The sequence below is a fragment of the Erpetoichthys calabaricus genome, chromosome 17 (assembly GCF_900747795.2).
Source record: "Erpetoichthys calabaricus chromosome 17, fErpCal1.3, whole genome shotgun sequence".
NCBI classification, from domain to species: domain Eukaryota; kingdom Metazoa; phylum Chordata; class Cladistia; order Polypteriformes; family Polypteridae; genus Erpetoichthys; species Erpetoichthys calabaricus.
In genome coordinates, this window is record NC_041410.2 from 22,226,962 (window position 1) to 22,243,072 (window position 16,111).

The 16,111-nt window shown below is 40.7% G+C and overlaps 1 protein-coding gene across 2 annotated transcripts in view; it reads left to right on the plus strand.

Moving 5' to 3' along the window:
- Positions 1–16,111, plus strand: part of LOC114667809 (uncharacterized) — a 48,140-nt gene that overhangs the window by 13,946 nt on the left and 18,083 nt on the right. The window contains exon 2 of one of the 2 annotated variants that reach the window (XM_028823288.2): positions 12,578–12,629. The exons of the other annotated variant lie outside the window; for it this stretch is intronic. Within the exon in view, the coding sequence (XP_028679121.2) occupies positions 12,620–12,629 (10 nt within the window). The 5' untranslated portion in view covers positions 12,578–12,619. The remainder of the gene's footprint in view (positions 1–12,577; positions 12,630–16,111) is intronic. 2 annotated transcript variants of the gene reach the window in all.

Below are 16,111 nucleotides of genomic sequence, written 5' to 3' on the forward strand. Positions count from 1 at the left end.
TAGAACAACAGATCCTAACAATTAAATGGGTTGACATACCAACCACCGAAAAATGGAAGCTAAATTGACTAAAAATAGAAATGCATGTTGATAAAATACTTAAAAAGTATCAGAAGTATTGCTGGGCTTTCATTCATTGTGCCACTAGTGGTGCTGGTGATTTTGAAAACTAAAAAAAAATAATTTGCTTTCTGACTCCAGTTTACCAAGCATCATGTTTCTGCACACAATGAGTGATGGTCAGTTTCTCTCTGATGATGATGATTATTGATAGGTTAATTTTGTAAGGTAACAGGCTGCCTAATGTTAGCTAAAACTCAATGCTATGAAACCAGGTTGGAGACTTATGTCATTATGCAATAATGATTCAGGTGGACCACAAGGTGACAGTCATCATATTGGAGCAAAGTGAATGTTAAATTGCTTCGATCCCTCAGTCCATTATGTAGGTTTGCATAGCAGTTAAGGCTGTTGCCCACTATCTATGCTACTAAATGTGCAAGAAGGAATGGGTCTGAACATCTTGAAGCACACTATTTGATTTTCTTGCAATGTATCATTTGCCCTGCTCTGTCACAGGTAGTATTTGCTATTCAGTGCTATATACTATAACACTGTTCCTGAAAGTCAGGCCCATGAAACAATTTCAAGTGGCTCATGAATCAATTTTCTATACTTTGTCAAATCTGAGATGAACCAGACAACAGTCCTAAGAAAATTGGAGCCACCAACCGGACTGCCCAGTTTAATGTACCAAACAAGAATAGATTGAAACGTAAGAAGTCACCGCTCGAGGATTCAATAACTGAAATACAGGCTCACTTTGAAGTTAAAAACTGGCTTTGGGAAGCTCCGAACTGGTCGTTGTTCTGGTTCAAAAAGTGACGCCACCTTTCGAGGACGTACACTTTTTATACTGCTCAGGCTGGAAGGGGCAGGTCTTCTCTGTCTTAATTGTCCTCATTGTGGGTCTTCTGGGCACTGTGAGGGAAACAAAAGGAGGCAAGACTGATAGTGACAGTAGCCCCTCTGGTCCCATTGTGGTATCATATACCTCAGATGAGCCTAGAAGGTGATCTTCTGGTGTGCATGTGTGACAGCTTTTATTAAATTACTAATTAAACTCTTAAACTGCAGATAATCATATCCAAACCATTTTCAGGTAGCATGTACATACAAGACTAGTTTTATCCTAAAACTTCAGTTTTTCTATCCTATTCCACTGCAAGTCGTAGTCCTAGAAAAAGAGACCATGTTTTGTGCACATTTGCCTTAAATGCACATCTTTGATCAACACAGATTGCCACTTGCCACTGTTTTTTAATCTTGACACAGTGCTGCCATTTACTAATGTTAATTCCAGATTCTCTGTTAATCCTCACCACTGTTCGCTCCAGTAAGGGCCTTCAGTGCTGAATCATATAGGAACGCTGGAGATTTTCAACAATAAAATGAGGTTTTGCAGCAAGAGAGATGAGGGAGAGTTCACCACATAATATTGAAATAATATAGACCTTATCCCATCTGTCTTAATTGTTCAAGAATTTTACAGAAGAATTGACTACTAATGCATGGATCAATCTGCCATTAATCCTTTAACTGCTTGTTCAAATGTGCTTCTAGTTAATAAACTGAGTTATTCAGGTGAGTTACATTAAAACCTAAATCTTGACCACAGTACAATATTTACTTTGTATAAAGCGCCATTCTATGTACTGATGGCACACGTGACATATGCCAGCAAGTTCACCAGCCATGTTTCATTTTATTTTACTCTATAACAAGTGAGAACTTGTGCCGTGCTACTAAGAAGAACCAACTCTATTAAAAAAAGTCAGTGCTGAAAGTGTCTCACAAATGTACAAACCAGAACACTGACATTTTGTGTATTTGTTTGCTCTGATAATGCAGAAGGCTACTATGTGACTGTTTACTTTATGGACATTTTCATATTAATGAATTGGTGGGATATCATCATGATTGTGTGATGTATGAAAACATCTAATGCATCTATACTGGATGACGTGTAACAGTTTTTAATGGTAAAAGTTTTTTTTTTTTTATAAGCAATATCAATTTGGAATACATGGCTCATTTTCGTCATATTTACTATTGTGAGTTAATCTCCGTGCACTACTGCATTTTACTAAGCAAAAGCATTTCCTGTCCTCCTTTTTCAAGTGATAGTTAAATGTAAAAGTAAAAATAGAATTTCAAAAGTCCCAAATACTGCTGTATTAAAAAAGCTATCTAGTGTAATAAGAGAGAGAAATTATTGTCATAGAAGGTGTTTTTTCCAAGTAGAAAAATAAGGTTGTTTCATTCTTGAAATGGCATTTGGTAACAAATTCTTGGTCTTCTTTTCTTAGGCTTCATTGTGGAAAGATCTGTCCTATGAGGAAGCAGGTTCCATAATGAATTCTGACTTCCAGATGTCTTGCATTTTATATAGTGAAGTAACCAGAAGGTGTGGGAATGCTGGTCACACAACAGAAGTGAAGTAATGGTTTGCAGGTACTCTAAAGGGAAATGGGGAAAAGAAGTTACTGACTGTATCACCCCTTTATCATTCCCCATCATGCTTCCCTTATTAGATGCAATGAGACGCTCTCTAGGTATGCATGTGTGACATGGACCCCCACCCCTTTAGCCCCGGAGTACAGAATGGATCTGGCTCTGAGGTTTTGGATCTGGGAGCATTAGACTGAAGAGCATCCTTGCAATGGAACAACAAACACTTATGTGGTTGAGGATCAAGAGACCATTGGGTAACCTTCAGGATGGAGTCTTTATTGTCAGCCTTTCATTATAGGGGCACATGGTTAGTTACCAAAATGAACTCGCTACCCAGCAAGTAATACAATAAATGAGTGATGCCCCATTTGAACACCAGGACTTCTTGCTCCTAAACTGCATACCTGGTCTCCTGGTTCAGCAATTTCTAGCTCAGATGCATGACAGAATGCTTAGTGGGATCAACTCAACATGGTGCCAAGGTGTCAGATGCATCAGGAGGAGAAAGAAACAAAGAAATATTGGGACATACTAGAACAGGTTGCCATAGTTAGGGCCATTTTAAGGGCTTGGAATGCTGTCTCTGTTCTAAGGTCCCACACCACATTATTAGGGTATCTATCCCACATTAGTTCAGTAAGAGGCATTCATTTTACAGAGAAATTTGGGAAAAAAAACATCTGCAGTAGCCTTTTAATCCTAAAAGATCTTTAATCTTCCTCTTAGTCATGAATAGCTACAACTTTAGAACATTACAGTAGGCATGGCCTTTCTGTACCACATAGCCCAAATATTTGGCTTCTTTTAAGCCAAAGTAATGTTTTTTTAGTTTATTTTATACCGGCGTGGTCGATGGGCTATAGCACTGCCAAAATGTGCTGTACGTGTTTCTCCCAGGGAGTGAAATAGATGCTAGGTAGGTAGCACTATAGCCATTATGAAGCCTGAGAGCTCTGTCCAAATGTTGTTCGAAGGTCATCTGGGCCCTATACAGCCCAAATGAAAGGACATGGTATTGACAGTGTCCAGTATGGGTATTAGACAGTCTTTTCCTTAGACGAGGGTGTTAAGGGAATCTGCCAGTACTGTTAAGTGAAGTTGTGAACAGTGATGAAGCAGGCATCACTGAGCTGTTAAGGAGGTTATCCATTTGCAGCAACAAGTAGGCATCAACGCAAGATATCTGATTGAGGAGATGAAAATCCTTACAAAGTCACACGCTCCTGTCTGGCTTGAAGACTAATAATATAGGACTGGACCAGGGGATGTTACTTTTTTTGGTAATTTCCAGATCCAAAATCTGTTTTCACTTACACTAAGTTTGCCTCTGGGAGGTGATTTGGACCTTCTTGAACAGACACTTCTGATTCTGTTAGAATAATGAGGGTGATCAGGCTAGTTAAGCCTAGTAATGTATCAGCCACTGCTGAAATTGTATTGAGGACTTTTTTTGAGTAAACATTTTTGAGGAGGGTTTAAATTTTCTCTTAAATGTAATTGCTGTTCTTTTTTTGTGGGGGTTCACCATGTTGGACACATTGGGACCAACCAAGCTTGTGGTCTTCTCAGGGTTTTAAGAGGATGACATGTGATAGATATCTTCAACAGGCTCCAAATTAGGCTGAAGTACTAAATAATCGACTACGCCCTCCCTTTTTTTTTTGTTTTGCCAATGAGCAAGGAAAAATGTATGGTGACAACTACCACCATAAGACAGCTTTTGGGGAGTTGCTCCCTTATCATACAGCTGGGCTTGGGACCGTTGTGCTTGTTCTAAGTGTTTGCAGTGCGTCATATTTTGGTGAACCTATCTCTCTGTTTTGTCTTATACTCAAGGATGTTAGTCGGTATCATGTTTTCTGGCGCATATCCTTCTTTAACAATGTCAAGGAGAACTCCGGTCTGTTTGCCATATAGGAGTTTGAACAGTGAGAAGTCAGTTGAGGCTTGTGGTAAGCAAATAAAGTGGGCTTAAGTAACTTGTCCCAGATTTGCCAATCCGTCCTCTCCACTTTCCTCAACATTTGTTTAAGAGTTTGGTTGAACCTTTCAGGCAGACAGTTGATTTGGGGTGATAAACCAAGGTTTGTCAATGCGTAATTTTAAGGTTGTTAGTCAGTTTCCCACCCGCTCCTCAAGAGTGGCCACATATTACTTTGAAATTACAGTATAGTTATTATTTTGTTTTTAATTTAAAAGTGTTTTAAATTCTAAGTTTCAAATTGGTCCACTTGGTTTTGTGCTGATGCAGTTGACAGTCTTTAATATTTAGTGGAGGACCACCCTATTCAATAAGATGCAAAAAAAGGTCTGTCTTTATTTTGTCAGAGTTAAAATTTAAAGATGACTAAATAATACAAAAAATTACCATGCATTTGTGAAAGAAGAAGCAGCCATGCTTTAAATGTGTAGCCCTGACAACCTGCCAGGGTAACACAAGTTCAGTGGAATGTGAAGATGGAAATATTATTTGGAATTTATTTGCCAAGAAGGTAAAGTTCAATGAACTGTCAGAAAGTCCTTTGTCAGGTTGAATTTGAACCTCTAATGGCAGAATATTAAAAATCACTTGTGGCGCCTTTCCTACATATTTCCGGGTGAAAGTTCATGCTTCGCACGTCTTTCGTCCCTTTGTTTGCTTGCTGCACGTTGTGGGAATAGTTTGTCCTTTTCTCTTATCACTTGAGCCATGCTGTGCGTCCTTGCGGAAAAGTAAGTTTATCATAGATAATTTGATATAAAGAGGTTCAAATATTTGTTAAACTTACACGTTCAGAGTGTTAAAATGTGTATTTGTACGTAACGTTGTAACTTAGTGTATGTATTTAATTTGTTTACAGACCACAGCCACAGGAATTAAAGTACTTTCAGACTTCAGATTGTGCTTGCAATTAATCTTTACCTCGATATTGGAAAGGGGAGTTTACAAACAAAGTTGTACCACCGTGGAGTTAATAGCGACACCTCCCGTGACCAGACATCTGATCGTGTCTGAGGTCGTTTGGACTTTATCTCACCCGCATCTATTACACCAGCCTGTTGTACCGAGATCAGTTCTCATTTTTATGGTCCTTCGAGCCGGAATTTTCTTTACAAGGATAAAGTTCAAAGGCAAATGGATAAGGAGCAAAACGCTGATGAGCTGAGCCCAGCTCTTCAAAGTAACACTTCAGATAAAGCGGACCTGATCAATACGGCAGGAAATGTTAACCCTTCAGTAGCTGGTCAGGTCAGTCCTTCTGTTTTATGTACTGAGACGAGTTACCCTCCTGAATGCACAGTGAGCACAACTTGCCAAACAAGTTCTGCCGCAGATGCACGCAGTCAGCAGTCAGTTCACCTCCGCATCCACCGGGAGACTCGCGCTCGACCCCAGCTAGAAGCCTATGAGGTGGGATATTACCCATTAAGACAAAAGGCACGCTCTGTTACAAGCTGCTCAATATCCCAACCGACTATTCCTTAGACGGCTTTGGGTTCCCATGTAGGTCACAGCGAGCGGTCACATCGCACTGTAAGTTCACAGCATAGTAATGTTACGCATTTGTCATTAAGCGATTCACAGTCTGCCTTTCTTAGAGAAAAAAGGAAACTTGTGGAACTGCAAGAACTCAGAAAACAAATAGAGGAAGACCTTAAAATAGATGAGCAATGTAGACTACTAGACACTCAGGCTAGAGAAGCATTGAAGGAAAGAGAGGCTATAGCCCAGCAGTTGTCCCAGCAGCGACGTCTCCGAAGGGCTGAGCAGGACTTAGAAGAAGCACAAATGATTTCTTCATTTGTTATGGAAAATGAACGCAAAGGGATTGTGACCCCTACTGTTTCCCAGATCCCAAAGCACTTCTCAAATCTGTCAGCACCAGCTAAAGATTTGCTTAATGTGAATGCAGAGCCCTTCACCATGTCCTATCCATTAGACCTGAGTGGCAGAAATAAGGATGACAGTGCCAGGGTCCCTACTGCAACAATAATGTCCCAAGACCACCAGGATTTTAGTTTTCCTATAATCAATACACCAATCCAACATGTAACAAATAATATGCAGAGTGGAAACGCCAGGCACCAACTGCCTGGGGGTCCACGACTTGTACATCAGCCTTTCCAGCTGGTGAATGTCCCTCCTACGATTTCTAACATGCCTACAGAATCACCCTTCCTGTCAAAGCCATCTGCCTATGCCCCTTCAGTACAAGTCGCACCCGATATGATGGACTTGCTTATTGCTTCATCATGTGGGATTCCTAAGCCGAAACTGCCATGCTTTGAGAGTGGCAAAGAGAGTGAATTTGCTCTCTTCAAAATGGGACTAGACAGTCTTTTAAATGGCCATCCCCATCTCACTGAACAGTACAAATACCAAGTGCTGCTTGGATGTTTGAAATTTCCTGGTGCACACAAATTGGCCAAAGCATATATGCATTGCCCAAATCCATATTCGATTTCCCTGCAAGCGCTGAAAGAGAAATATGGTCAACCAAGGCAGCTAGTACAGAGTGAAATAGGAACAATACTTAATGCTTCACCTATAAAATTTGGGGATGCTGAAGCATTTGAGGACTTTGCCCTTTCAGTACATGCATTGGTTGGTATGCTTCAGGCTTTGGAAGGAGAAGGTGGTTACGAATTGAGGTGTGGATCACATGTGGATCGGCTTTTGAGCAAGTTGCCCCCTAGTTATCGTGATGGATTTGTGGAATATTGCTTTGCTCAAGGAATATTACAGTCCAATGCAGACTGTACCTACACACTGCAGGACCTTTCAGTCTGGCTACAAACCAAGTCCCGTGCTAAATGCATTTCGGAGCAAGCTGCTGCCCTGTATCGGGGGGAGACATTGAAGCATGGCAGAAAGGAGAATACAACTTCAGTCCGGAGAACAGAGCCAACCAACACAATTTACTATAATGCTGAGCCAGTTGCATTTCAACCGAATCCTCACTCCTCTCCTTCACTTAAAACGTCCAATGAAAAGCTCAAACCTTATTGCCCATTCTGCAATAACAAGGAGCACTATCTGAATGCCTGCACAGACTTTAAGAAATTAAGTGCTGAACAGGTTGCCAACTGGATAAGAGATAACGAGCGTTGTTGGAAATGTGGCCGTACACACACCCCTGACTCGTGTACGTTGAAGAAGCCATGCAACACATGCAAGGAGCTCCACCTTACAATTCTTCATGATACTGTTATGCAGAGAAGAGGGCAGAGTGTACTCATGACCGTAGTCAAGTCTGATGCCATATACATTGACCGGAACAGATGTCCACATCAAGTGTTACTTAAAGTCGTGAAGATTCTAGTACACTATGCTGGGCGTTCAGTTGAGACCTTTGCTGTCCTAGATGATGGATCGGAAAGGACCATTATCATGACTGCGGCAGTCAGCACACTAAAGTTACCCCAAACCCCAGAGGTAATGACTCTTAGAACAGTCCGACAGGATATTGTCCAGATTCCTGGTAATGCGGTGAACTTTGAAGTCTCTTCGGTGAATGAACCCAACAAGAAATATACCATTCAACGGGCCTTCTCTGCAAACAGTCTGTGCTTGTCAGAATACTCATACCCTATTAATGAGTTAAAGAAGCGTTACCTGCATCTACGCAATGTACCATTACCTCAGATAGACCGGGCCTGTCCTTTGCTTCTGATAGGCTCAGATTTTCCCCAACTGGTGATGCCGATTCAACCAGTAAATTTTGGTCCACCGAATGCACCTGTTGCAGTCCACACTGCTTTGGGATGGACACTACAAGGGCCTGCAGGTCTAATCCAAGGACAGGGACAAGATGAAAGATGTATACTGATGAATGTCTCATCCCCCTCAACTGAACTAATAAGAAATGTAGAGCGGCTTTGGCAGACCGACACTTTACCCTATCTGAACCTGAAGCAGGTGACCCAGTCCAAGCAAGACCAACAAGCCCTGGACTTGCTTGAAACAAGGACTGTGAGAGTTGAGGTCCATGGGGTCAAAAGATATGCCACCCCATTATTGAGACGTTCCAGAAGTCCATGCTTCCTTGCTTCTCCAGAAGCTATGCTTCCCCACCTTAGACGTGTAGAAAGGTGTCTTATGAAAGATCAATATTTGGCTGACTTACATACACTGCACATCCAGAAGCTTGTGGATGCAGGCCATGTCAGAATTCTGACTGAAAAGGAAATAAAATCACATGAAGAGGCTTGGTATATACCACATCATATGGTGCAGCATAATGGTAAATACAGGCTTGTATTCAACTGCTCCTATCAGAGGGACGGACTTGCCTTAAATGATCATCTGTTTGCAGGTCCAACTTTGGGACCCTCATTACTGGGTGTTCTTCTTCGATTTCGCCAGCATATAGTTGCCATATCTGGTGACATCAAGGCTATGTTTCATCAAATACGTTTGCTACCTTCTGACAGGTCATTACTGAGGTTTATATGGAGGAATATGGACCGTGATAAGTTACCAAGTGTTTATGAATGGCAAGTCTTACCTTTCGGCACAACCTGTAGCCCTTGTTGTGCAACATATGCATTGAGAAAACATGCTCAGGACAATCAGGAAGGCTTTGAAGAGGTGTGGAATTGTGTTAATAAAGCTTTTTATGTGGATAACTGTCTGTACAGCTTACCGTGTATAGAAAGTGCCAAGCAGCTAGTAGATAAATTGTGTCAACATCTTTCTGAAGGTGGCTTTGAAATTAGGCAGTGGGCCAGCAATTTCACATCAGTCATTCAACATCTCCCAGATGAGGCCAGATCAGAGAATTCTGTATTGTGGCTTTCACAGCATGGCGAAGAGCCACTAGAGCCAACACTAGGTCTCCGCTGGAACTGTACCATGGACAGTCTTGGTTACAGATGTTGCCCAATTGAATGCATTGAGCCAACTAAGCGGAACATTTATAAGGTACTTGCCAGCCAGTATGACCCACTGGGGTTTCTCACTCCCTTTACAGCACGAGCCAAGGTTCTGGTACAAGACCTTTGGAAGACTGAAAGTGGTTGGGATGATCACATTACCCCTGACACCCTTGTGCAACGATGGCTTACCTGGGTAGAGGAGCTAGGCAGTATAAAGCATGTAATCTTGCCTCGCTGCTACATCCCACCATGTGCTGATACTCCCGGGGCTAAGAGAGACTTGCATGTATTCTGTGATGCCTCCGAGCGATTATATGGGTCTGTTGCTTATCTACGTACTGAAGATGAAAAGGGGGGAATACATGTTAGCTTTGTGATGGCTAGGTCCAGGGTAGCCCCCAAACGGCAAATCTCAATGCCTCGTCTAGAGCTTTGTGCTGCTTTAACTGGTGCTCAGTTAGCGCATCTACTTACCACAGAGCTGAGCTTGCCTATAGGGCAGGTACTCTTGTGGAGTGATTCCACTACAGTCTTGACCTGGCTGAAATCCGAATCCTGTCGGTATAAAGTGTTTGTAGGCACCAGAGTAGCGGAAATACAGAACTTAACCAATTTAGACAACTGGAATTACATAGCAACCAAAGATAATCCAGCTGATGACATTACCCGGGGAAAGACCCTAAAGGAGCTTAGTGAGTTAAACGGATGGAGGAATGGACCTTCCTTTCTCAAACAGCCTATTAACGAATGGCCATGTTCCTTGATTACTGGCCCACCTGAGGACTCCACTGAAATGAAGAATGCTACCTTTTGTGGAAGTCTTGTAATGGAGCAGCACACTAGATATCCAGATCCCAGTCTTTTCCAGTCTTGGAATGATTTAGTTAAGGCTACCATTCAGGATCTTCATGGGGCGGCTGATGGGAATTCAAGTGCTTATTCCTCAGCAGAAACCTGGAGGGAGACGGAAGTTGAACTCCTAAGAAGAGCTCAACAGAGCAGTTTCCCTGTAGAAGTCAAGAATCTTCAATCAGGAGTGGAAATACCTCTAAGTAGTCGCTTGAGGACATTATCACCAGAATTTGACCATACTGTGGGTCTCATTCGAGTCGGTGGCCGACTAAGAAGAATAGAGGGTTTTAATGAGGAAGGCATCCATCCTATTGTACTGGACCCATGTCACCCAATAACTAAACTGCTCATTCAGAACTATGATGAAAAACTTCTGCACCCAGGCCCAGAGCGTGTGTTTGCAGAGGTAAGAAGAAAATATTGGATATTAAGGGGTCGTGAGGCTATCAGACGACATCAGCACCAATGTAGGGAATGCCAGCGTTGGCGTGCCACCACTCGGGCTCCAAAGATGGCGGATCTACCTCCAGCACGACTACGGCTATTTAAGCCACCCTTTTGGTCCACAGGGGTTGATTGCTTTGGTCCCTTTACGGTAAAAATTGGCCGGAGGACGGAAAAACGTTGGGGAATTATATTCAAATGTATGACTACTCGTTGTGTTCATTTAGATTTAATTGAAAATTTAGATACTGATGCATTTCTCATGGCTTTCCGTCGGTTTGTGTCAAGAAGAGGCCAGCCTTCTGAACTTCTGTCTGACAGAGGTACAAATTTCCGAGGAGGAGAAGCTGAGTTAAAGGAAGCTATTACTGCCATGACACCTTCCTTGCAGGAGCAACTCGCTAAGCAGCAAGTGAAATTTCAGTTCAACCCACCAAGTAGTCCACATTTTGGAGGGACCTGGGAACGGGAAATCAGGTCAGTGAAGAGTGCCTTACGAGTAGTTCTTGGAACCAATGTTGTGACTGAGGCCGTATTAGCTACCGTACTTATAGAAGTTGAAGGTATTTTGAACTCCAAACCCCTGGGATATGTATCCTCAGATGTGGCAGATCCTGACCCGATAACTCCGAATCTGTTGCTCATGGGGTGGCGAGATGCTTCACTACCACAGGTAGTTTACCCTCCAGATGATTTGCTGGGACGACGGCGATGGCGTCACAGTCAGATTTTAGCTGATCATTTTTGGAGTAATTTTGTCAAGAATTACTTACCTGGTCTCCAGCTCCGTCAGAAATGGCAGACTGACTGTGATGAGTTGAAGGTTGGAGAGGTAGTCATGATTATTGATGCGCAACTCCCAAGAGCATCATGGCCAAGCGGTAAAATCATTGAAACCTACCCAGGACCTGATGGTCGCATACGTACAGTGAAGATTCAGGTAAAGGATCGAGTGTATATCCGACCCACAGTCAAATTAGTCAGGCTTCCAGCTGTTGAAGACTGTGATGGATATAGACCAGATGGGTGATGAGGACTTTCTTCTTGAAGTACAAATTTGTGCTAACAAATTTGGGGGGCGGCTATGTCAGAAAGTCCTTTGTCAGGTTGAATTTGAACCTCTAATGGCAGAATATTAAAAATCACTTGTGGCGCCTTTCCTACATATTTCCAGGTGAAAGTTCATGCTTCGCACGTCTTTCGTCCCTTTGTTTGCTTGCTGCACGTTGTGGGAATAGTTTGTCCTTTTCTCTTATCACTTGAGCCATGCTGTGCGTCCTTGCGGAAAAGTAAGTTTATCATAGATAATTTGATATAAAGAGGTTCAAATGTTTGTTAAACTTACACGTTCAGAGTGTTAAAATGTGTATTTGTACGTAACGTTGTAACTTAGTGTATGTATTTAATTTGTTTACAGACCACAGCCACAGGAATTAAAGTACTTTCAGACTTCAGATTGTGCTTGCAATTAATCTTTACCTCGATATTGGAAAGGGGAGTTTACAAACAAAGTTGTACCACCGTGGAGTTAATAGCGACACCTCCCGTGACCAGACATCTGATCGTGTCTGAGGTCGTTTGGACTTTATCTCACCCGCATCTATTACACCAGCCTGTTGTACCGAGATCAGTTCTCATTTTTAATGAACCGTTCCAAATGTAATAGAGAAAGGCTACAAGTTATGGTGATTTTGTATGTCCATTATTGCCAAAGTGATATCCCCCTTCCAGAAACACCCTGTTACTTGTGTTGTTGGTGGTGGGGAGAGAGCGGTGTGATTGAGGGAAAGGAATGAAACATATGCTCTTTTGAAAGATAATAAAACACATGTCTAATTCAGTATAGTGTATATTTTTTGTATTACGGTAAATTATTTAATTATGTTAGATTTGTGTCTTTTCCTCCCAGGCTGTTGAACTCTGAACAAGAAAAAGTGAATTTTGAACATTAATGACACAAGGTGTGTATCAAATTATTTTCTCAGGCATAGTCAATAGATAAAATTACTCACTTAGAGCACAGTTTTATACAGGAAGGTTATGTAAACAAAGATAAAATGTCACATGGTTATATATACAGAAAGAAAATAATGGAGTAATAAAAGAGCTAATAACTTAAGAATCATGTTAAACCATATAAAAATGGTACCCAAAGGCCCTGCTAGTGTCAGTAGTGTTAAAAACTGCATAAATCTAATGACATGAAGATTCCAGCATTTTTTTTTTGGTATTTAACAATTTTAATGTTAAATTACTGGAACACATGTTAAAGAACAATGATAGATTAATGTAATTAAATACTAGCTTTTGCCAGTCTAGTAAACCTCAATCAGGGAAACAGTTCTTAATTTCTCAGTATTTTTAAACAAATTACTTTTAATAATGGGTGAAATTGTTCTTTTAGCTTGTTGCATCACCTTGCTAGCTGGCTAAAAACCTGGTACATTGTACTTATGGTACAATGTCATAGTTAATTTGCATTGTGGAAGGAGAATGCTCCACATTGGTGAGCCAAGAAATATAGAGAGGTGATGGAGTTTAGTCCAGTATTCAAATGTTTGATACGCTTTCTACAAGACTTCTGTTTGCTTTCTCTGTAGGTTAGGAGTCCTGTCATTTAAATCACGGTGACGGAATCATACATATTTTAACAAATATAGTAATATAACTTACTGGTATTTGCAAAGATTATAGAAATGTCTGCTTCTATGTATATAGGAAGGGCTCAATAATAGGAAAATAAGGCAAAACAAATGTATAATTGGCTGTTCAGAGTACATTTACAGGTTTCCTGGTTCTCCCTCAGGAACAGAGGAATTAAATTTCAAATTGATTTTACCAGCTTTTTCCGTTGGTTCCATATGGGATCTGAGACTTAGTTGTATTATTTGGGTGTCAAACTGCTGCTTGAACTCACAGACACATTATAATCCTTATAGCTGAAATGTACAGCTTTGAAAGAGGCAATGAACAAATATGCTCCTATGATGAAGAATCGTATGGCTTTTGTGTTTTTCATTTTGGAAGTTTATCAGGTAGAGTTATCAGGTGTGGTATTTATACAGTAACAGATAATCATTAGAAATCTTAATGAAACAATGATGTCGTTTGGTGGTTACTATCAGTTAGGAGTTGTAATTTCCCTGTGCTCAGATAAAGCAGGCAACAATACTCCAGTTTTCAGTACATTGTCTGTCTGACATCTGATGCTGATGCAATCAGCTTTGGAAGGCATTCTAGTGAAAACTTTGATTGATGTAATGGAGTACACATCAATCCCCCAGTGTTCTGTGGCTTTTACTACAACACTGTCAAGGATAATCTGTCTTTCTCATCTTGCTGATTTCATTGTCTTTTTTTTTTTTTTTTTTGCAAATTTTCTACAATGTATTGTTCTTTAAAATTAAACTGAAAAAATATAAATCTCTCTCTCTCTCTCTCTCTCTCTCTCTCTCTCTCTCTCTCTCTCTCTCTCTCTCTCTCTATATATATATATATATATATATATATATATATATATATATATAGAATCAAATGTCTGTCCGCTTTTCACGAGAGAACTTATTAACGGATTTAGATCGGGTTTTTTCTGTAATTTGAACATTCTGGTTGATTTTGCAGCTTCTCTCATTGCGCTAAGTATCATCGTTCAGTTGCGACGCTGATTTATTTGCGCAAATCCGAGAGACAGGCAGCGAGCCAAGGGGAGGAGGAGGTCGGACCTCAGGAGTAGTGAGCTGGATGGAGCCCTTCTCACTGACGCGCCAGCCTCTGGTTGTTTCTTACATCCACTTAGCTAGCGAGTGAGAGAACTACTTAACAGATTTAGATCGGGTTTTTTTTATAGAATTTGCTTCAACATTCTGGTTGATTTTGTGACTTCTCTCATCACACTAAGAATCATAGTTTGCTTGCAGGAGCGATATATTCACGCTAATCTGAGACAGAGGCTGTGGGCCAAGGGGAGGGGGAAGAGTGACGTAGGGAGTGGGGAGTCTGTCTACCTCTGTGTTTTGGAGCATAACTTGCCTCCGCGTACCTAGTGATACCTTTTTGTTTATTGATTTTTAAGGTTTGTCCTGTTTCACTACTATGCGGGTGGTGCTGTGGTGGACGGCTAGTACTGTATATGATAAAGCAGTAAGAAAGAAAATACTTCAGAGTAAGAAAATTAAGCACAGGTCCAGTGTGCTTATTTTAGAGTTATATTGATGGGTTCTTTTAATCTTTAAAACAACTTTTAAAAATCCTTTTTAAAGAGAATTTTTTATAATTTAAGATAATAGTCAGGAATTTGCATTGGTCCTAGAAATAGATAGGTGGGCAAACCATAAGCCATTTTAAACTCTAGAACTTCTTGTGGTCTGGACATAAGTTCTGAGGTGGGGTCTGGGGTTCCTATTGAATTGTAACATGGTTTGATTTATTCACAATCCCTTGGAAGTGAAGGACTGAAATGAATGACAATTGACGATTAGCATAAATCAAACAGATGCATTTGAAGGGACCCGGCTTCTGAATGGGGGTTGGTTAGGCTTCCCCCTAGCTTTGCCCTGATGTAGTACATCACTTTCCATCTGAATTATAGAGAGATGGATTAGATTCTTCTAGTCGAGTAAAATAAGTTTACATGCTAGAAGTGTGATATGGCCTATTACAATTGGTTTGTCATATCACACTTTAATCCCATCTGGTAGCACTACAATTTAGAAGCAGGAGTCAATATAGTAAGTGATGATAATAACTCAAAGTAATACATTTGAATTGGATAACTATAAAAAATAGAATAAATAAAATCTTCTTATATAATATGCTACCGTGGCTGTTCGTTTGTCTGTCCAGGATTTTAAATCACCTGTAGTTCACAAACCATTTGACATATTGACCTGAAATTTGCTACATATATACTACGTGACGTCTACTATCCACTTTCGGGGTGATGATTGACCTCCAAGTTTATTCCCCTTTTTTTTTTTATTTTATTGATTGAGTTGATTATTGTAGAATCAACTCTCGGCAGCGGCCAGCAGGGCGGCCATGCAGCGCATGCGTATGGGCGCCATTCTCATTCCCTACCACCTTCGCCATCACTTCCTCTACCTCTTCATATCTTAAATCATTCTTGATGCAGATTGAAGGCTTAAGTGCCAGCTTAAGTAAAAAACGTATTAAGTAATTGCAACACAAACACTGACTTAATCAGTTTTACCGTGAAAAGGTGCTGACGAAAGAAGAGCTGCAAGCAAAGCAGCAAGCGCATTAACCTCTGAGCAAAAGAATTGCTAAACATACAGAGAAAGAGTAAAAAAAACTAGGAATGCTCAAATCAAGTGCATTCTCTGCACGTTATCGTGCAGTGCGCTGTTACTTTTATCTATATATATATATATATATATATATATATATATATATATATATATATATATATATATAAAATAGGAGC